This window comes from Barbus barbus (genome assembly GCF_936440315.1).
Source record: "Barbus barbus genome assembly, chromosome: 2".
Taxonomy (NCBI): Eukaryota; Metazoa; Chordata; class Actinopteri; order Cypriniformes; family Cyprinidae; genus Barbus; species Barbus barbus.
The window spans coordinates 31,012,931-31,035,109 of NC_136730.1; the positions used below are offsets into that span (position 1 = coordinate 31,012,931).

Here is a 22,179-nt window from a genome sequence, read left to right on the forward strand (position 1 = left end):
TGTGGACTCATCTCAAAAATGTTAAATGTGAGGTGTGAAATTTGTGTTACTTCTTAGACCATGAACACACAGACTTGGACCCTGCTGTGCTGGCTACCCTTAAGAAACTACAGGATGGCTACTTTGGAGGGGCAAGGTCAGAAAATGAGGCTATAAATAAATTTTATGTCATCAACATTACATATTCAAGGGCAGTCTCAGCTTACTTGCTCGCTGCTCTCAATTTTGCTAGAATCCAGACCGGCAAGTTATCTGAGTTCCTGACCACATCTTGTTGCGCTCATCTGAGCTTCCTTGATAGTGGTAAGACACGCTCCAATAGGGTCTGGGATGAAGATGATGATGTTGAGGACGGCTACTTTAGAGGTGCTGTGCATGACCTGAGCTTCAATGATGGTAAGGGGAAATAATATCCTGATGAAGAGATTTTGTTTGACGCTGACTTCTGAAATGGTCAAATACTCATTTTGGTAATTGATGTAGGACAAGTCCTTGATGTAGGGTTGTGATTTGAATAGCTCACATTGATAAACTCTTAGTTTCCTCTTTCACTTTACTTTACTTTTAGGTATAGACTACATTTTTTTGGTGTAAAAGTTGTCACATTTTATTTATTTTGATCTCTTTGAATCCAGTCTTTAGGGAGACCTGCTAACTAAATGATCTATTCTAAACAGTTTGCACAATGAAGAATATTCTTCAGGAAACATGTACTCATCTCTGACCTTTGACTCTTCTGGTTTACTTTGGCTTCTCAGCCTTTTTTCTCTGCCATCATTGCAAGTTGTGTTCTCATTGTGATTATTTTTGTTGTTGATCATTTCCATTGAGCACTTGCAGTGTGAAAACCGCATTATGTTGCTCAAGATTTGTGCATTTTTCTTATATTAATTTTGCATTTTATTCAAGGATCTGTGGCATTTCTAGTGAGGAATGAAATGGAGGATTGATTAGAAATGAACAGCTTGAATTATTCTCTAAGGAATGCATTTACACTTGGGCTGTAGACTGTAATGTCACAAAAGCACTTTTAGTTTGGTGAATTGCAAAATGTTTTTCTCGAATGTCTTGCTGCTTATTGTCGCCTACAATCTAGCAACCTCTTTTTTTTTTTTTCTCATGCATTTCTTTCAAATCCTGACTCCTAACCCCTTTTTCTCAGATACAGATGATCTAGCACAATACCTAGACCAACTGTTGACTGCAGCGGTGCCTCAGCGGGGGCTTAGAGTCGAGGGACGGGCAAAAGGACTGAGTCGCTTCAAGGCTGCAGCCACTAAGACACGTGAGATGGTTTCTCTCATGAACAAAGCCAAGGATCTCCAAATCCACAGTGAGTGGACTCAATATCAACAACTACTGTGCTCAAACTGAAATCTTACTTGTTGAAGGGTAATATTTAGGGGTGCAACAACTAGTCTTCAATGGAATTGATCAACAATGAATTACTTTTTGCTCGTAAATCATTGCAATAGTAAAAATGCAAGCATGGGAGGATGTTACATTAAAATAGTTAAAAAGCTTAACTGTGTAGTTTTATGTGGCCATGTTACATCAAGTGCTTTGACAGATTAGCAGTTCGAGATACCTGTAGCTTTTTTAACTTGAATGGGATAGTTCAACAAAAAATAAAAATTCTGTCATCATGTAAATACCCCTTGTCACTAAAGACGATACTGTTTTTTCATTACCATTCACTTCCACTGAATGGACCAACACAACACAGAACATTTCTCAAAATATATATTTTTTTTTCTAGAGGAAAGAAATTTGTACAGGTTTAGAATGATATGATGGTGAGTAAATGATGACAGAATTGTCATTTTTGTGTGAACTGTCCCTTTAAAAAAACAATAGAGGCCTAATAAAAATACAAAGAAACTGTAGTTTGATAGCAACACAAACCAATTATTCATCTGTCTAACAAGGCAAAGAGTACACCATTTGTCTTTATACATTAACATTCATTTTTTCCTGTCTTTTTCTGTTTCTTGTCCAATTTCAGATGTGAACATGTATCTTCCCAATAAACTTTTCCACTCCCCTCAGCCTGCACTTAATCTAAAAGATTTCCCTGGACAACGTACAAGTCATGTGTGTATATGCACACACAGACAAAGGATCTTTTAAAAATGCAAAACTGAGATGACACACAATTTTTTAATATCTTTCATTTCTCTCTGTAGAGTCCCGAGGTGCTCGTGTCCTCTGAGAGTAACCTGCCTCGGGACACTCATGGCGGCATTGACTACAGTGGTCTAGTCCAGGCGCTTAAAGATGCTCAGAGCCTTCATGACCAGGCCGACATCCTCTACATCCTTTTCAAAGACAAGTAAGTCCAATGCCATATTTGAATCAAAGTTATAAGAGTTGTCTGTGCTTTTTTTGTATTCATTTCTAATGTGTGTTCTCACAGGGGAATGGACTGGGATACTCAGCTGCATGGGAATGTCACCACTGTCAAGAGTTTGCTGGTGGAGCTCTATGAAAAGGCAGGAGATCTGCGTTGCTGGGATCTCATCCGTATGATTTCAGGCATGCTACGCAAGAAAGTGGAGGAACTGGACTGGGTAAAGCTCTAAATGCAAGATTGTGGAAAAGAAACTATACCATCGGCTGATATTTGCATTCCTCATATCCAAGAAATGTTACATATGATCTTTTTGTTAGATTGGCACACTAAATACACAGGATGTCTTCATGAATTGTTCTTTATTTTGCCTGATGGTCATGTTTGTAGGCATGCTCAGATTTGCTGGCCCATCAAAAGCACTTGACCGTGGGTTTACCGCCGGAGCCCAGGGAGAAGACCATTACTGCGTGAGTTTTCATAGTCATTCACAGTGCAGATGACGCCAAAATGCTGCACAATATTGTTAGCATGTGGGTGATCTGGATGTTTCTCTGCAGGCCTTTGCCTCCTGACCAATTGGCCTTACTTATTGATCAAGCCAGCGAGAACAACATCACTGTTGCCATCCTCACACAGGTTACATGCAAGCATACACTGATTTGACACTACCATTCAAACATTTGGGGTCTGCAAAATATACATTTAACAAATTAAAAATGCATTATATTGTTCAGAAGTGACAGTAAAGACATTTATGTTCTTACAACAGATTTCTAGTTCATAGAAATGCATCATGGTTTCTTTCAAAAATCTTAACAACCCTAAACTTACGAACAGTAGTTTCTGAAAATTCTTTGACCAAGCAAACATAGAATCTGTAAACTTTATGAGACTAATATGTTCATATTGATGGTGCAAAGATTCATCAAATTAGCCAAAATAGTTCATAAACATCTCAAATTCTATAAAGCCTTCTATGAAATTCGGTGCTTGCTTATTCAATTCAGACCTTGCTTATAAAATGTTTGGTCACACTGTATTTTAAGGCTCAAGTCTCGCTATTAACAAACCATTAAATATGACTTTTTCCTCAAACTCCTAATTTGCTGCTTATTAATAGTTATTAAGGTAGTTGTTAGTTTAGGTATAGGGTAGGTTTAGGCATGTAGAATATGGTCATGCAGAATATGTGCTTTATAAGTACTAATAAACAGCCAACATGTTAATGATTGGCATGCTAATAAGCAACAAGTTATAGGTGAGAATTGGTCCCTATACTAAAGTGTTACCAAATGTTTTTTGATCTTTTCATTTGTGAGATCATTTTTGTTTTCCATATACAGTAAGTGTTTGTTTTTGTGTATGCATTAGGAGATCATAGTGTACCTAGCAATGATCATCAGAACACAGCCCAGTTTGTTCAGTGAGATGTTTCGCCTGAGGATTGGCCTGATCATTCAAGTTATGGCAACTGAGCTGGCACAGTCTCTAAACTGCTCAGGTACTGCATTTATCATTCATTGTGTATTCAAAGAGCATTTTAGAAATGAAAAGCACGTTCTCAAATTTCCTAAGTAAAAAATATGTCTTATGTTTATCAAAGGTGAGGAGGCAACTGAGAGTCTGATGAAACTGAGTCCCTCTGAGTTGAAGAATCTTCTCCACCACATTTTGAGTGGCAAAGAATTTGGTGTTCAGAGAAGTGGTGAGTAATTTCATGAGAATTACTGTGTTGTGTAGTTTGTGTAAAAATATAAGTTTAGCATTGATATTGATTGGTTTGATTGTCTGGATGTGTGTATGCTGGCTGTTCAGTTCGATCTGTTGAGCCCGGCACCAGTCCTGTTATCTCCATCCATGAGGTCGGCAATGTTGGTGCTACCAAGAGTGAGCGTGCAGGCATCAGCAAACTGAAGAGTGAAATGAAGATGGTAGGTGACCGCGCATCCAGACTAAAAAATAAAAAAAACATACAGAGGCCAGATATTACAAATGCACAATTAAATAAATTTGTGTGAATATTATAGTGACCATATATGTCATGACTGTGTTTAATAGTTTTTAAATATTTTCAGCTGGAAGAACTTCGACTGTCATGGTCGATCCAAAGTAAGGTGATGTGTCTAATGAGCTGTGACTCAGTCTCATGTACTGGTCTAATCTCAAATTAACTTCAGAAACTCAAAGTCAAGATACAAACTGACATTAGTTGCTTAATTTGGTGGGTTCATTTTCTTAATGCTGTGGGAGGCAATCCATGGTACATCTGAAGTTTGAATCTGTGTGTCACATGAAGGAGAATATACAGGTTTCATGGGGTCTGAAGGTGCATGGCAAGCAGTTTAATTCCACGGGTGATGTGAACATAATTGTTAAATGGGGCTCAAAAGATTTTTGTCATTTAGGAAGTTCATAAAACTGACCACCCCCATTGCTGTCTGTCTTTTCCCTTTGTAGACATTTTCAAGTCAGTCTTTCGACACTGAGCACATGGAGTCAGGGGTAAGTTCTCAGTTCTTAAGTCAATGAACAGGTAAACGGGTGTGGTGAACTAATAAAAGGCAGACTAGTAAGTATATACTTATACCTATATATACTTATACCTGTTCAGCAGTGAAAAGGAAAACTTAGCGGAATTTTAAAGGAATTTTCATATGCATTTTTTCGTATTCGTCATCCTTTCCTATCAAAATGCTTGCTACGGATGCAAAAATGCAGAAAATCGAACCCGATCCAAATTTTTTTATGATGGAGGCAGTGTGCGATGACCTTTACTACTAGTCAGTATTTTATTAGTCGAGACATCCTCTGTGTTTATACTTGCACCCTTGCAAACTATTCTAACTCAAACATTCAAACTTGTAGATTTTAAATTAAGATGAAAAGATTCCCGGTCATGTGACTGTGATATAGTTAATTTTTGGTCTCTGTTTAGGTTTCTGCTTCTGGCAGTTGTATTAAGGCTTCAAAATTCATAAAAGTTGTGATCATAACTTTTGAGTTAGCCTACAAAAATACATCATCTCTGCACACATTCTTTGGCCAAGAAATACAAAGTTATTATAATAAACTAGATTCTCCACATTCCCACCACCTTGTTTTAATGATGTTCCCATATACCAGGATGTTACTTTCTCGAAACCATGTTATTAAATCATTTCAAATTTGGTGTCAGTAAACACCAGAATGAAGTCACATGCCTTCCCAGTCACCAGATCAATGATATACATTTTCTTCATGTCTTGATATACAAATACACTGTTCAAAACTAAATGACATTTACACAAGAATTACAACTCTTAAGGGAAAGGGGTGTCTTGTAATTTAGTTCTTAAGTCAACAGCTGGTTTTATTAGTCACCTAATAGGCATAATGTTGTTGTTTAAAGGTGCAGCACTAGTATGTCATACTACCAAGCAGTTTCGCAGATTGTTGACCTGTGCTAATAATATGTGACTTACAGAGGTACCGGATGCCTTCAATTGATGCATTTGACAGCTCAATCAGTGTTGGTGCGTCCCGGGACAGTCGGCAGGGCCAGTGGCTGCGCAGAAGGCGGCTTGATGGTGCGCTCAACAGAGTTCCTGTAGGCTTCTATCAAAAAGTCTGGAAGATTCTGCAGAAGGTTGGAAGAATTTGAGAGGAAACGTTATGCTAATAATGTTAAATAGACTGTAATAGCAACAGTTTTTTTTTATATGCAGAACGGTGGACTATATTAATTTATTGTTTGTTTGTTTGTTTGTTTGTTTTTGCCCACAGTGTCATGGCCTTTCAATAGAAGGCTTTGTGCTTCCATCATCTACTACAAGAGAGGTTTAGGACCATTAAATGCGTCTTAAAAATAATTTCACCTGTTCCTCTCATCGCTTTCTTTAACATTGTCTGTATCTCTCCCTCTCTCCAGATGACCCCGGGTGAGATTAAGTTTGCGGTACATGTGGAAAGGGTCCTGAACCGTGTCCCTCAGCCTGAATATAGGCAGCTGCTGGTCGAGGGGATCCTGGTACTTACAATGCTGGCAGATGTGGACATTCAAAGCATTGGCAGCATCATTCACATAGAGAAGATTGTTCACATTGCCAATGACATGTTCTACAAGGACCAGGTATGGGTATTTATCAGAAATGTTTTTAGTAACATGATTTAATTTGTCATATTAACATCAGTTGTTGTTTAATTTCCTTTCTCTCGTCACTGCAGAAGGATCTTGGTGCAGAGGACAGTATTTTAGAAAAGGATCACTCTACGGGCATCTGCCGGCTCCTGTATGACACTGCACCCAGCGGTCGCTTTGGCACCATGACTTACCTCACTAAAGCTGTGGCTACCTACGTCCAGGACTTCCTGCCTAGTGGCGCCTGTACTGTACAGTGATATCATGAAGTTTTTAAATAGTATAGTTTTTATTGTACAAAGAAAAAGACCACTATTTTAGAGCAGTTATTTAGGTGTTTGAGTGTGAAAGCAAAATCTGCTACGGTTTTAAACAAGAATGAATAAACTTGTTGAACAAATTCTTTGGTAGTTCACAGTTTGATATTGTCATTCAGTAGTCCTTTATATAGGTTTTTAATAGGCCTTAGACAGGGAAGCTACATATTTGACAGGAATGAAAATGAGGCTGAGGAATGGAAATGCAGTGTGTTCAATGTTTAACAACATGGTGAAAATCTGTCCTTTTACAGGCTTGTTTTCATTTGGGTAAAATTCGGTGTAGTGTCTATCCTGACGATGGACTATTAAGCATGAAACTCAGTTTTTAGGGCCCAAGCCAGTAAGGCGCAGGGCCCTATTGTTCTTCTAAGGATTATTAGGGCCCAAGCCAGTAAGGCGCAGGGCCCTATTGTTCTTCTAAGGATTATTATTTTTTTTTTTTTTATTTTTTTTTTTATTTTTTATTTCAATCATCCGGGCACTTTTGGGGGCCTTAACGTGCCCGAAAACTCTCGAAAATTGGCACGCACATTGGAACCTGCGGCCATTAGGACGCCGCTGAGGCTGGGACCCGGGCGTGGCACAGGGGCTCTACGGCGCCCCCTGGAAAATTGTCAGAAAACTTGATGTATAGCTCACACATACTTGCACGTATTCATATGAAACTCGGTACACATATAGAACTCATTGAGCTGAACAACTTCCGCGCAGCATGTCATAGGCTCCGCCCAACAGGAAGTCGGCTATTCAGGGCTGTTTAAAAAGCGCATGCTCTGGAATTTGATATACTCCTCTGAGGATTTCCATACGATTGCCACCAAACTCGGTGAACATGATCTCAAGACATTGGGGACGCTAAATTGCGAAGATATTTTTGATATGTCGAACGGTTTGCCCGTGGCGAGGCGATGAAGTTATGGCGAAAAATGAGACCCAGGAAATGCCTAATAACGTCCACATACATTGTATGATGTAGATCAAACTTCAGTGATTTGTTCGTTGTATGATGCCGATCGGATAGATGTGACTATTATGACTGAAAGTTATAGCGCCACCAACTGGCTGCAGGAAGTGTGTCGTTTTCAAAATGCTTTGAATTCAGCATCTTCTTTTTACTCGATTTGCTTCAAACTTCACCAGAATAATGTCAAAACACGGCCGATGTAAAACTGTGAAGGCAATATTGATATCTAAAAGTATGTTGCCATGGCAACGTGTCAAAGTTGAAAATTCGTTTCTGGTGATTTTGAGGCAGATAACATGTTTAGAATGTCATGAAACTCAACACACATATGAGTATTAATGATAGTTAGACACTGGAAAAAGCTCATAAACGGGCGTGGAAGAGGCACTCTATAGCGCCACCTTTTGTCAAAAATGGGGGGGTTAGTTTTAGCTACAGACACCAAACTCGGTACATAAATTGTTCTAATTAATCCGGACAACTTTCTAATTTACAGTCATTAGCTACGACCAACAGGAAGTCGGCTATATTTATTTTAATGTGGGTTTTTTTTAAAAACGGGCTGTAAACAAATTAATACTCCTCCAAGCAGAAACACGGAAATCACACCAAACATTTTTTATCATGATGCCAAAATACTGAAGATGCTAAATTGCGGACGTATTTAGGATATCTTGAACGATGATTTAATGGCAATTTATTAAAGTTACAGTAAAAAAGATAATTTTTTTTTTTTTTTATCTTTTAAGAGAAGCTTCCAAACACTTCATAAAAAATTACATACACAGAACAATATAGTCTGAGGATATGTGATTAATTTCATGAATTTACAATACACTATGCTTAGGAGAAAATTTAAAAACTATCAGAAAGCTGTTAGACTGCTGAGTGAGAGATCCCTGTCACTGCAGCTGAGTGAGGGGTGGGGGTGGGGGTGGGGTGGGGTGTGAGTGACTGTGTGGATTGAGGAGCTGGGTGAGAGAGAGAAAGAGAGAGAGAGGGTCTGTTTTTTAAAATCTTTAAAAAATGCTTATAAATCATTAAATAAGGTCTCAATTCTTAACATTAGGAAATGCATTAATTAACGTGAACTAACAATGAAAAATATATTTTTACAGCATGTTAATTCTTCCATGATAGTATGAACTAACAAAGAACAATTTTTTTAAAGCATTTATTAATCTTTTTAATGTTAGAAAAATAGTCATGTTCAAAAGATAAACTTTAAAATGTAATAATATATTAACACATTTTGGAATTAATATTGATCAACATTAAATGGTATATAATTATTAATGTTTATATATATATAATGATAGCTACAGACACCAAACTCGGTACATAAATTGTTCTTATTAATCCGGACAACTTTCTAATTTACAGTCATTAGCTACGACCAACAGGAAGTCGGCTATATTTATTTTAATGTGGGTTTTGTTTTTAAACAGGCTGTAAACAAATTCATACTCCTCCAAACAGAAACACGTAAATCACACCAAACATTTTTTCTTATGATGCCAAAATACTGAAGATGCTAAATTGCGGACGGATTTAGGATATCTTGAACGATGATTTAATGGCAATTTATTAAAATTACAGTAAAAAAGAGAAAACTTTTCATTTTTTTTTTCTTTTAAGAGCAGCTTCCAAACACTTTATAAAAAATTACATACACAGAACAATACAGTCTGAGGATATGTGATTAATTTCATGAATTTACAATACACTATGCGGAGGAGAAAATTTAAAAACTATCAGAGTTCTCCTGTCTCTGTGCTTCTAATGTTTGCGGTAGGTGACTGGGTGGGTGACTGACTGTGTGAGTTCAGTGAGTGTGGAGGGGGAGAGAGAGAGAGAGAGGGTCTGTTTAAACATCTCAATAAAATCCTTAAAAAATGCTTATAAAGCATTAAAGGTTTTGATAACACTTTATAATTAAGTCTCATTTGTTAACAGTAGTGAATGCATTAATTAACATGAACTAACAATGAAAAATATATTTTTTACAGCATGTTAATTCTTCATTGATAGTATGAACTTACAATGAACTAACAATGAACAAAATATTTTTTATATTAGAAAAATAGTCATGTTCAAAAGATAAAACTTTAAAATGTAATAATATATTAACACATTTTGGAATTGATTTTGATCAACATTAAATGGTATATATTTATTAATGATGTAAATTAACAACAGTTAAATAATGTTGTTTTTTAACATTGGTTAATTCACAAATAACATTAAATATTAACAATATATTTTTTACTTTATTAATTTGTGTTAGAAAAAATTATTCATGTTAGTTAATGGAAAAATAAATCATTAAAAAATGCTTATAAATCATTAAAAGCTTTGGTAACTATAATAATTTCTCATTTGTTAGCATTAGTAAATGCATTAACTAGCATCAACTACCAATGAAAAATATATTTTCACAGAATTTAAAGTTTTATATGTTCTGTGTGTGTGTGTTTCACAGAGTTGATGGTTTGGATTAACCCTTTAATTGCCGTATCCCTTAAAACCAAACTGCCAGAGGGTTACTGTGATGCTTGTGCTCGCTGGGCACCGTTTTATCGATGCCACCGGGGTGGCGTATGCTGACGGCTTGGGCCCGTCATCGCTGCTCGCAGCTATATTTATTTTTTTTTTTTTTTTTTTTTTTTTTTTTTTTTTTTTTTATTATTATTTTTTATTTCGACTATCCGGGTACTTTTGGGGGCCTTAACGTGCCCGAAAACTCTTGAAAATTGGCACACACATTGGAACCTGCGGCCATTAGGACGCCGCTGAGGCTGGGACCCGGGCGTGGCACAGGGGCTCTACGGCGCCCCCTGCAAAATTGTCAGAAAGCTTGATGTATAGCTCACACATACTTGCACGTATTCATATGAAACTCGGTACACATATAGAACTCATTGAGCTGAACAACTTTCATGCTGCATGTTTTAGGCTCCGCCCAACAGGAAGTCGGCTATTCAGGGCTGTTTAAAAAGCGCATGCTCTGGAATTTGATATACTCCTCTGAGGATTTCCATACGATTGCCACCAAACTCGGTGAACATGATCTCAAGACATTGGGGACGCTAAATTGCGAAGATATTTTTGATATGTCGAACGGTTTGCCCGTGGTGAGGCGATGAAGTTATGGCGAAAAATGAGACCCAGGAAATGCGTAATAACGTCCACATACATTGTATGATGCAGATCAAACTTCAGTGATTTGTTCGTTGTATGATGCCGATCGGATAGATGTGACTATTATGACTGAAAGTTATAGCGCCACCAACTGGCTGCAGGAAGTGTGTCGTTTTCAAAATGCTTTGAATTCAGCATCTTATTTTTACTCGATTTGCTTCAAACTTCACCAGAATAATGTCAAAACACGGCCGATGTAAAACTGTGGAGGGAATATTGATATCTAAACTTATGTTGCCATGGCAACGTGTCAAAGTTGAAAATTCGTTTCTGGTGATTTTGAGGCAGATAACATGTTTAGAATGTCATGAAACTCAACACACATATCAGTATTAATGATAGTTAGACACTGGAAAAAGCTCATAAACGGGCGTGGAAGAGGCACTCTATAGCGCCACCTTTTGTCAAAAATGGGGGGGTTAGTTTTAGCTACAGACACCAAACTTGGTACATAAATTGTTCTTATTAATCCGGACAACTTTCTAATTTACAGTCATTAGCTACGACCAACAGGAAGTCGGCTATATTTATTTTAATGTGGGTTTTTTTTAAAAACGGGCTGTAAACAAATTAATACTCCTCCAAGCAGAAACACGGAAATCACACGAAACATTTTTTATCATGATGCCAAAATACTGAAGATGCTAAATTGCGGACGGATTTAGGATATCTTGAACGATGATTTAATGGCAATTTATTAAAGTTACAGTAAAAAAGATAATTTTTATTTTTTTTTATCTTTTAAGATCAGCTTCCAAACACTTCATAAAAAATTACATACACAGAACAATACAGTCTGAGGATATGTGATTAATTTCATGAATTTACAATACACTATGCTTAGGAGAAAATTTAAAAACTATCAGAGAGTTGATATAATGCTTCTGAGTGAGAGGTCCTGTCAGCCTGCAGCTGAGTGAGGGGTGGGGTGGGGTGTGAGTGACTGTGTGAGTGACTGTGTGGATTGAGGCAGTGGGTGAGAGAGAGAGAAAAAGAGAGAGAGGGTCTGTTTTTTAAAATCTTTAAAAAATGCTTATAAATCATTAAAGATTTTGATAACACATTATAATAAGGTCTCATTTCTTAACATTAGGAAATGCATTAACATGAACTAACAATGAAAAATATATTTTTACAGGATGTTAATTCTTCCATGATAGTATGAACTAACAAAGAAAAATTTTTTTTAAAGCATTTATTAATCTTTTTAATGTTAGAAAAATAGTCATGTTCAAAAGATAAACTTTAAAATTTAATAATATATTAACACATTTTGGAATTAATATTGATCAACATTAAATGGTATATAATTATTAATGATTATATATATATATAATGATCGCTACAGACACCAAACTCGGTACATAAATTGTTTTTATTAATCCGGACAACTTTCTAATTTACAGTCATTAGCTACGACCAACAGGAAGTCGGCTATATTTATTTTAATGTGGGTTTTTTTTTAAAACGAGCTGTAAACAAATTCATACTCCTCCAAACAGAAACACAGAAATCACACCAAAACATTTTTTCTAGTGATGCCAAAATACTGAAGATGCTAAATTGCGGACGGATTTAGGATATCTTGAACGATGATTTAATGGCAATTTATTAAAGTTACAGTAAAAAAGAGAATTCTTTTTTTTTTTTTTTTTTTTTTAAGAGCAGCTTCCAAACACTTCATAAAAAATTACATACACAGAACAATACAGTCTGAGGATATGTGATTAATTTCATGAATTTACAATACACTATGCAGAGGAGAAAATTAAAAAACTATCAGAGCTGCTGCTGAGTGAGAGCTCCCTGTCACTGCTTCTGAGTGAGGGGTGGGGTGTGAGTGACTCTGTGAGTTCAGTGAGTGTGGAGGGGGAGAGAGAGAGAAAGAAAGAGAGAGAGAGAGAGAGAGAGAGAGGGTCTGTTTAAACTTCTCAATAAAATCCTTAAAAAATGCTTATAAAGCATTAAAGGTTTTGATAACACTTTATAATTAAGTCTCAATTGTTAACAGTAGGGAATGCATTAATTAATATGAACTAACAATGAAAAATATATTTTTTACAGCATGTTAATTCTTCATTGATAGTATGAACTTACAATGAGCTAACAATGAACATAATATTTTTAATATTAGAAAAATAGTCATGCTCAAAAGATAAAACTTTAAAATGTAATAATATATTAACTCATTTTGGAATTAATATTGATCACCATTAAATGGTATATAATTATTGTTGATGTTAACTAACAACAGTTAAATAATGTTGTTTTTTAACATTGGTTAATTCACAAATAACATTAAATATTAACAATATATTTTTTACTTTATTTGTGTTAGTAAAAATTATTCATGTTAGTTAATGGAAAAATAAATCATAAAAAAAATGCTTATAAATCATTAAAAGCTTTGGTAACTATAATAATTTCTCATTTGTTAGCATTAGTAAATGCATTAACTAACATCAACTACCAATGAAAAATATATTTTCACAGAATTTAAAGTTTTATATGTTGTTCTGTGTGTTGTGTTTCACAGAGTTGATGGTTTGGATTAACCCTTTAATTGCCGTATCCCTTAAAACCAAACTGCCAGAGGGTTACTGTATTGTGTGTGCTCGCTGGGCACCGTTTTATTGATGCCACCGGGGTGGCATATGCACTGGCGGCTTGGGCCCGTCATCGCTGCTCGCAGCTATATTTATTTTTTTTTTTTTTTTTTTTTTTTTTTATTTTTTATTTCAATCATCCGGGCACTTTTGGGGGCCTTAACGTGCCCGAAAACTCTCGAAAATTGGCACGCACATTGGAACCTGCGGCCATTAGGACGCCGCTGAGGCTGGGACCCAGGCGTGGCACAGGGGCTCTACGGCGCCCCCTGGAAAATTGTCAGAAAACTTGATGTATAGCTCACACATACTTGCACGTATTCATATGAAACTCGGTACACATATAGAACTCATTGAGCCGAACAACTTCCGCACAGCATGTCTTAGGCTCCGCCCAACAGGAAGTCGGCTATTCAGGGCTGTTTAAAAAGCGCATGCTCTGGAATTTGATATACTCCTCTGAGGATTTCCATACGATTGCCACCAAACTCGGTGAACATGATCTCAAGACATTGGGGACGCTAAATTGCGAAGATATTTTTGATATGTCGAACGGTTTGCCCGTGGCGAGGCGATGAAGTTATGGCGAAAAATGAGACCCAGGAAATGCCTAATAACGTCCACATACATTGTATGATGTAGATCAAACTCCATTGGTTTGTTCGTTGTATGATGCCGATCGGATAGATGTGACTATTATGACTGAAAGTTATAGCGCCACCAACTGGCTGCAGGAAGTGTGTCGTTTTCAAAATGCTTTGAATTCAGCATCTTCTTTTTACTCGATTTGCTTCAAACTTCACCAGAATAATGTCAAAACACGGCCGATGTAAAACTGTGAAGGGAATATTGATATCTAAAATTATGTTGCCATGGCAACGTGTCAAAGTTGAAAATTCGTTTCTGGTGATTTTGAGGCAGATAACATGTTTAGAATGTCATGAAACTCAACACACATATCAGTATTAATGATAGTTAGACACTGGAAAAAGCTCATAAACGGGCGTGGAAGAGACACTCTATAGCGCCACCTTTTGTCAAAAATGAGGGGGTTAGTTTTAGCTACAGACCCCAAACTCGGTACATAAATTGTTCTAATTAATCCGGACAACTTTCTAATTTACAGTCATTAGCTACGACCAACAGGAAGTCGGCTATATTTATTTTAATGTGGGTTTTTTTTAAAAACGGGCTGTAAACAAATTAATACTCCTCCAAGCAGAAACACGGAAATCACACCAAACATTTTTTATCATGATGCCAAAATACTGAAGATGCTAAATTGCGGACGTATTTAGGATATCTTGAACGATGATTTAATGGCAATTTATTAAAGTTACAGTAAAAAATATAATTTTTTTTTTTTTTTATCTTTTAAGAGAAGCTTCCAAACACTTCATAAAAAATTACATACACAGAACAATACAGTCTGAGGATATGTGATTAATTTCATGAATTTACAATACACTATGCTTAGGAGAAAATTTAAAAACTATCAGAAAGCTGTTAGACTGCTGAGTGAGAGCTCCCTGCCAGCCTGCATCTGAGTGAGGGGTGGGGGTGGGGTGGGGTGTGAGTGACTGTGTGAGTGACTGTGTGGATTGAGGAGCTGGGTGAGAGAGAGAAAGAGAGAGAGAGGGTCTGTTTTTTAAAATCTTTAAAAAATGCTTATAAATCATTAAATAAGGTCTCAATTCTTAACATTAGGAAATGCATTAATTAACGTGAACTAACAATGAAAAATATATTTTTACAGCATGTTAATTCTTCCATGATAGTATGAACTAACAAAGAACAATTTTTTTAAAGCATTTATTAATCTTTTTAATGTTAGAAAAATAGTCATGTTCAAAAGATAAACTTTAAAATGTAATAATATATTAACACATTTTGGAATTAATATTGATCAACATTAAATGGTATATAATTATTAATGTTTATATATATATAATGATAGCTACAGACACCAAACTCGGTACATAAATTGTTCTTATTAATCCGGACAACTTTCTAATTTACAGTCATTAGCTACGACCAACAGGAAGTCGGCTATATTTATTTTAATGTGGGTTTTGTTTTTAAACAGGCTGTAAACAAATTCATACTCCTCCAAACAGAAACACGTAAATCACACCAAACATTTTTTCTTATGATGCCAAAATACTGAAGATGCTAAATTGCGGACGGATTTAGGATATCTTGAACGATGATTTAATGGCAATTTATTAAAGTTACAGTAAAAAAGAGAAAACTTTTTGTTTTTTTTTTCTTTTAAGAGCAGCTTCCAAACACTTCATAAAAAATTACATACACAGAACAATACAGTCTGAGGATATGTGATTAATTTCATGAATTTACAATACACTATGCGGAGGAGAAAATTTAAAAACTATCAGAGTTCTCCTGTCTCTGTGCTTCTAATGTTTGCGGTAGGTGACTGGGTGGGTGACTGACTGTGTGAGTTCAGTGAGTGTGGAGGGGGAGAGAGAGAGAGAGAGAGAGAGAGAGAGAGGGTCTGTTTAAACTTCTCAATAAAATCCTTAAAAAATGCTTATAAAGCATTAAAGGTTTTGATAACACTTTATAATTAAGTCTCATTTGTTAACAGTAGGGAATGCATTAATTAACATGAACTAACAATGAAAAATATATTTTTTACAGCATGTTAATTCTTCATTGATAGTATGAACTTACAATGAACTTACAACGAACTAACAATGAACAAAATATTTTTAATATTAGAAAAATAGTCATGTTCAAAAGATAAAACTTTAAAATGTAATAATATATTAACACATTTTGGAATTGATTTTGATCAACATTAAATGGTATATATTTATTAATGATGTTAACTAACAACAGTTAAATAATGTTGTTTTTTAACATTGGTTAATGCACAAATAACATTAAATATTAACAATATATTTTTTACTTTATTCATTTGTGTTAGAAAAAATTATTCATGTTAGTTAATGGAAAAATAAATCATTAAAACCTTTGGTAACTATAATAATTTCTCATTTGTTAGCATTAGTAAATGCATTAACTAACATCAACTACCAATGAAAAATATATTTTCACAGAATTTAAAGTTTTATATGTTGTTCTGTGTGTGTGTGTTTCACAGAGTTGATGGTTTGGATTAACCCTTTAATTGCCGTATCCCTTAAAACCAAACTGCCAGAGGGTTACTGTGACGCTTGTGCTCGCTGGGCACCGTTTTATCGATGCCACCGGGGTGGCGTATGCTGACGGCTTGGGCCCGTCATCGCTGCTCGCAGCTATATTTAGGGCCCAAGCCAGTAAGGCGCAGGGCCCTATTGTTCTTCTAAGGATTATTATTTTTTTTTTTTTTTTTTTTTTTTTTTTTTTTTTTTTATTTCAATCATCCGGGCACTTTTGGGGGCCTTAACGTGCCCGAAAACTCTCGAAAATTGGCACGCACATTGGAACCTGCGGCCATTAGGACGCCGCTGAGGCTGGGACCCGGGCGTGGCACAGGGGCTCTACGGCGCCCCCTGGAAAATTGTCAGAAAACTTGATGTATAGCTCACACATACTTGCACGTATTCATATGAAACTCGGTACACATATAGAACTCATTGAGCTGAACAACTTCCGCGCAGCATGTCATAGGCTCCGCCCAACAGGAAGTCGGCTATTCAGGGCTGTTTAAAAAGCGCATGCTCTGGAATTTGATATACTCCTCTGAGGATTTCCATACGATTGCCACCAAACTCGGTGAACATGATCTCAAGACATTGGGGACGCTAAATTGCGAAGATATTTTTGATATGTCGAACGGTTTGCCCGTGGCGAGGCGATGAAGTTATGGCGAAAAATGAGACCCAGGAAATGCCTAATAACGTCCACATACATTGTATGATGTAGATCAAACTTCAGTGATTTGTTCTTTGTATGATGCCGATCGGATAGATGTGACTATTATGACTGAAAGTTATAGCGCCACCAACTGGCTGCAGGAAGTGTGTCGTTTTCAAAATGCTTTGAATTCAGCATCTTATTTTTACTCGATTTGCTTCAAACTTCACCAGAATAATGTCAAAACACGGCCGATGTAAAACTGTGAAGGGAAGATTGATATCTAAAATTATGTTGCCATGGCAACGTGTCAAAGTTGAAAATTCGTTTCTGGTGATTTTGAGGCAGATAACATGTTTAGAATGTCATGAAACTCAACACACATATGAGTATTAATGATAGTTAGACACTGGAAAAAGCTCATATACGGGCGTGGAAGAGGCACTCTATAGCGCCACCTTTTGTCAAAAATGAGGGGGTTAGTTTTAGCTACAGACCCCAAACTCGGTACATAAATTGTTCTAATTAATCCGGACAACTTTCTAATTTACAGTCATTAGCTACGACCAACAGGAAGTCGGCTATATTTATTTTAATGTGGGTTTTTTTTAAAAACGGGCTGTAAACAAATTAATACTCCTCCAAGCAGAAACACAGAAATCACACCAAACATTTTTTATCATGATGCCAAAATACTGAAGATGCTAAATTGCGGACGGATTTAGGATATCTTGAACGATGATTTAATGGCAATTTATTAAAGTTACAGTAAAAAAGATCATTTCTTTTTTTTTTTTATCTTTTAAGAGCAGCTTCCAAACACTTCATAAAAAATTACATACACAGAACAATACAGTCTGAGGATATGTGATTAATTTTATGAATTTACAATACACTATGCAGAGGAGAAAATTTTAAAACTATCAGAGAGTTAGACTTAGACTGCTTCTGAGTGAGAGATCCCTGTCAGCCTGCAGCTGAGTGAGGGGTGGGGTGGGGTGTGAGTGACTGTGTGAGTGACTGTGTGGATTGAGCCAGTGGGTGAGAGAGAGAAAGAGAGAGAGAGGGTCTGTTTTTTTAAATCTTTAAAAAATGCTTATAAATCATTAAAGATTTTGATAACACTTTATAATAAGGTCTCAATTCTTAACATTAGGAAATGCATTAATTAACGTGAACTAACAATGAAAAATATATTTTTACAGCATGTTAATTTTTCCATGATAGTATGAACTAACAAAGAACAATTTTTTTAAAGCATTTATTAATCTTTTTAATGTTAGAAAATTAGTCATGTTCAAAAGATAAACTTTAAAATGTAATAATATATAAACACATTTTGGAATTAATATTGATCAACATTAAATGGTATATAATTATTAATGATTATATATATATATATATATATATATATATATATATATATATATATATATATATATATATATATATAATGATAGCTACAGACACCAAACTCGGTACATAAATTGTTCTTATTAATCCGGACAACTTTCTAATTTACAGTCATTAGCTACGACCAACAGGAAATCGGCTATTTTTTTTTTTTATGTGTTTTTTTTTTTTTTAAACGGGCTGTAAACAAATTCATACTCCTTCAAGCAGAAACCAAAAATTCACACCAAACATTTTTTCACATGCTTCCAAGATACTGAAGATGCTACATTGCGGACTGATTTAGGATATCTTGAACGGTGATTTAATGGCAATTTATTAAAGTTACAGTAAAAAAGAACACTTTTTTTTTTTATCTTTAAAGAGCAGCTTCCAAACACTTCATAAAAAATTACATACACAGAACAAGACAGTCTGAGATATGTGATTAATTTCATGAATTTACAATACACTATGGAGAGCAGAAAATTAAAACTATCAGAGTTCTCCTGTCTCTGTGCTTCTAATGTGTGCGGTGGGTGACTGGGTGGGTGACTGACTGTGTGAGTTCAGTGAGTGTGGAGGGGGAGAGAGAGAGAGAGAGAGAGAGGGTCTGTTTAAACTTCTCAATAAAATCCTTAAAAAATGCTTATAAAGCATTAAAGGTTTTGATAACACTTTATAATTAAGTCTCTTTTGTTAACAGTAGGGAATGCATTAATTAACATGAACTAACAATGAAAAATATATTTTTTACAGCATGTTAATTCTTCATTGATAGTATGAACTTACAATGAACAAAATATTTTTAATATTAGAAAAATAGTCATGTTCAAAAGATAAAACTTTAAAATGTAATAATATATTAACACATTTTGGAATTGATTTTGATAAACATTAAATGGTATATATTTATTAATGATGTAAATTAACAACAGTTAAATAATGTTGTTTTTAACATTGGTTAATTCACAAATAACATTAAATATTAACAATATATGTTTTACTTTATTCATTTGTGTTAGAATAAATTATTCATGTTAGTTAATGGAAAAATAAATCATTAAAAAATGCTTATAAATCATTAAAACCTTTGGTAACTATAATAATTTCTCATTTGTTAGCATTAGTAAATGCATTAACTAACATCAACTACCAATGAAAAATATATTTTCACAGAATTTAAAGTTTTATATGTTGTTCTGTGTGTGTGTGTTTCACAGAGTTGATGGTTTGGATTAACCCTTTAATTGCCGTATCCCTTAAAACCAAACTGCCAGAGGGTTACTGTAATGTGTGTGCTCGCTGGGCACCGTTTTATCGATGCCACCGGGATGGCGTATGCTGACGGCTTGGGCCCGTCATCGCTGCTCGCAGCTATATTTTATTTTTTTTTTTTTTTTATTTTTTTTTTTTTTTTTTTTTTATTTCAATCATCCGGGCACTTTTGGGGGCCTTAACGTGCCCGAAAACTCTCGAAAATTGGCACGCACGTTGGAACCTGCGGCCATTAGGACGCCGCTGAGGCTGGGACCCGGGCGTGGCACAGGGGCTCTACGGCGCCCCCTGGAAAATTGTCAGAAAGCTTGATGTATAGCTCACACATACTTGCACGTATTCATATGAAACTCGGTACACATATAGAACTCATTGAGCCGAACAACTTCCGCGCAGCATGTCATAGGCTCCGCCCAACAGGAAGTCGGCTATTCAGGGCTGTTTAAAAAGCGCATGCTCTGGAATTTGATATACTCCTCTGAGGATTTCCATACGATTGCCACCAAACTAGGTGAACATGATCTCAAGACATTGGGGACGCTAAATTGCGAAGATATTTTTGATATGTCGAACGGTTTGCCCGTGGCGAGGCGATGAAGTTATGGCGAAAAATGAGACCCAGGAAATGCCTAATAACGTCCACATACATTGTATGATGTATATCAAACTTCAGTGATTTGTTCGTTGTATGATGCCGATCGGATAGATGTGACTATTATGACTGAAAGTTATAGCGCCACCAACTGGCTGCAGGAAGTGTGTCGTTTTCAAAATGCTTTGAATTCAGCATCTTCTTTTACCTCGATTTGCTTCAAACTTCACCAGAATAATGTCAAAACACGGCCGATGTAAAACTGTGAAGGGAATATTGATATCTAAAATTATGTTGCCATGGCAACGTGTCAAAGTTGAAAATTCGTTTCTGGTGATTTTGAGGCAGATAACATGTTTAGAATGTCATGAAACTCAACACACATATCAGTATTAATGATAGTTAGACACTGGAAAAAGCTCATAAACGGGCGTGGAAGAGACACTCTATAGCGCCACCTTTTGTCAAAAATGAGGGGGTTAGTTTTAGCTACAGACACCAAACTCGGTACATAAATTGTTCTTATTAATCCGGACAATTTTCTAATTTACAGTCATTAGCTACGACCAACAGGAAGTCGGCTATATTTATTTTAATGTGGGTTTTTTTTAAAAACGGGCTGTAAACAAATTAATACTCCTCCAAGCAGAAACACGGAAATCACACCAAACATTTTTTATCATGATGCCAAAATACTGAAGATGCTAAATTGCGGACGGATTTAGGATATCTTGAACGATGATTTAATGGCAATTTATTAAAGTTACAGTAAAAAAGATAATTTTTTTTTTTTTTATATCTTTTAAGAGCAGCTTCCAAACACTTCATAAAAAATTACATACACAGAACAATACAGTCTGAGGATATGTGATTAATTTCATGAATTTACAATACACTATGCTTAGGAGAAAATTTAAAAACTATCAGAGAGCTCTTAGACTGCTTCTGAGTGAGAGATCCCTGTCAGCCTGCAGCTGAGTGAGGGGTGGGGTGGGGTGGGGTGTGAGTGACTGTGTGAGTGACTGTGTGGATTGAGGAGCTGGGTGAGAGAGAGAAAGGGTCTGTTTTTTAAAATCTTTAAAAAATGCTTATAAATCATTAAATAAGGTCTCAATTCTTAACATTAGGAAATGCATTAATTAACGTGAACTAACAATGAAAAATATATTTTTACAGCATGTTAATTCTTCCATGATAGTATGAACTAACAAAGAACAATTTTTTTAAAGCATTTATTAATCTTTTTAATGTTAGAAAAATAGTCATGTTCAAAAGATAAACTTTCAAATGTAATAATATATTAACACATTTTGGAATTAATATTGATCAACATTAAATGGTATATAATTATTAATGTTTATATATATATAATGATAGCTACAGACACCAAACTCGGTACATAAATTGTTCTTATTAATCCGGACAACTTTCTAATTTACAGTCATTAGCTACGACCAACAGGAAGTCGGCTATATTTATTTTAATGTGGGTTTTTTTTTTAAACGGGCTGTAAACAAATTCATACTCCTCCAAA

At 35.6% G+C, this 22,179-nt stretch overlaps 1 protein-coding gene across 2 annotated transcripts in view; it reads left to right on the plus strand.

Annotated features, from left to right (window-relative positions):
- Positions 1-22,179, plus strand: part of phka1a (phosphorylase kinase, alpha 1a (muscle)) — a 40,745-nt gene that overhangs the window by 9,146 nt on the left and 9,420 nt on the right. Inside the window, exons 18-34 of one of the 2 annotated variants that reach the window (XM_079433426.1) lie at positions 58-136; positions 233-396; positions 1,163-1,333; positions 2,006-2,094; positions 2,187-2,332; positions 2,417-2,570; positions 2,741-2,820; positions 2,911-2,989; positions 3,725-3,854; positions 3,957-4,058; positions 4,169-4,284; positions 4,429-4,467; positions 4,811-4,855; positions 5,817-5,978; positions 6,116-6,169; positions 6,261-6,461; positions 6,557-7,111. In XM_079433426.1, coding sequence (XP_079289552.1) covers positions 58-136; positions 233-396; positions 1,163-1,333; positions 2,006-2,094; positions 2,187-2,332; positions 2,417-2,570; positions 2,741-2,820; positions 2,911-2,989; positions 3,725-3,854; positions 3,957-4,058; positions 4,169-4,284; positions 4,429-4,467; positions 4,811-4,855; positions 5,817-5,978; positions 6,116-6,169; positions 6,261-6,461; positions 6,557-6,730 — 1,985 coding nt within the window. In that variant the 3' untranslated portion in view covers positions 6,731-7,111. The remainder of the gene's footprint in view (positions 1-57; positions 137-232; positions 397-1,162; positions 1,334-2,005; positions 2,095-2,186; positions 2,333-2,416; positions 2,571-2,740; positions 2,821-2,910; positions 2,990-3,724; positions 3,855-3,956; positions 4,059-4,168; positions 4,285-4,428; positions 4,468-4,810; positions 4,856-5,816; positions 5,979-6,115; positions 6,170-6,260; positions 6,462-6,556; positions 7,112-22,179) is intronic. The other variant, XM_079433427.1, reaches the window with a different exon arrangement.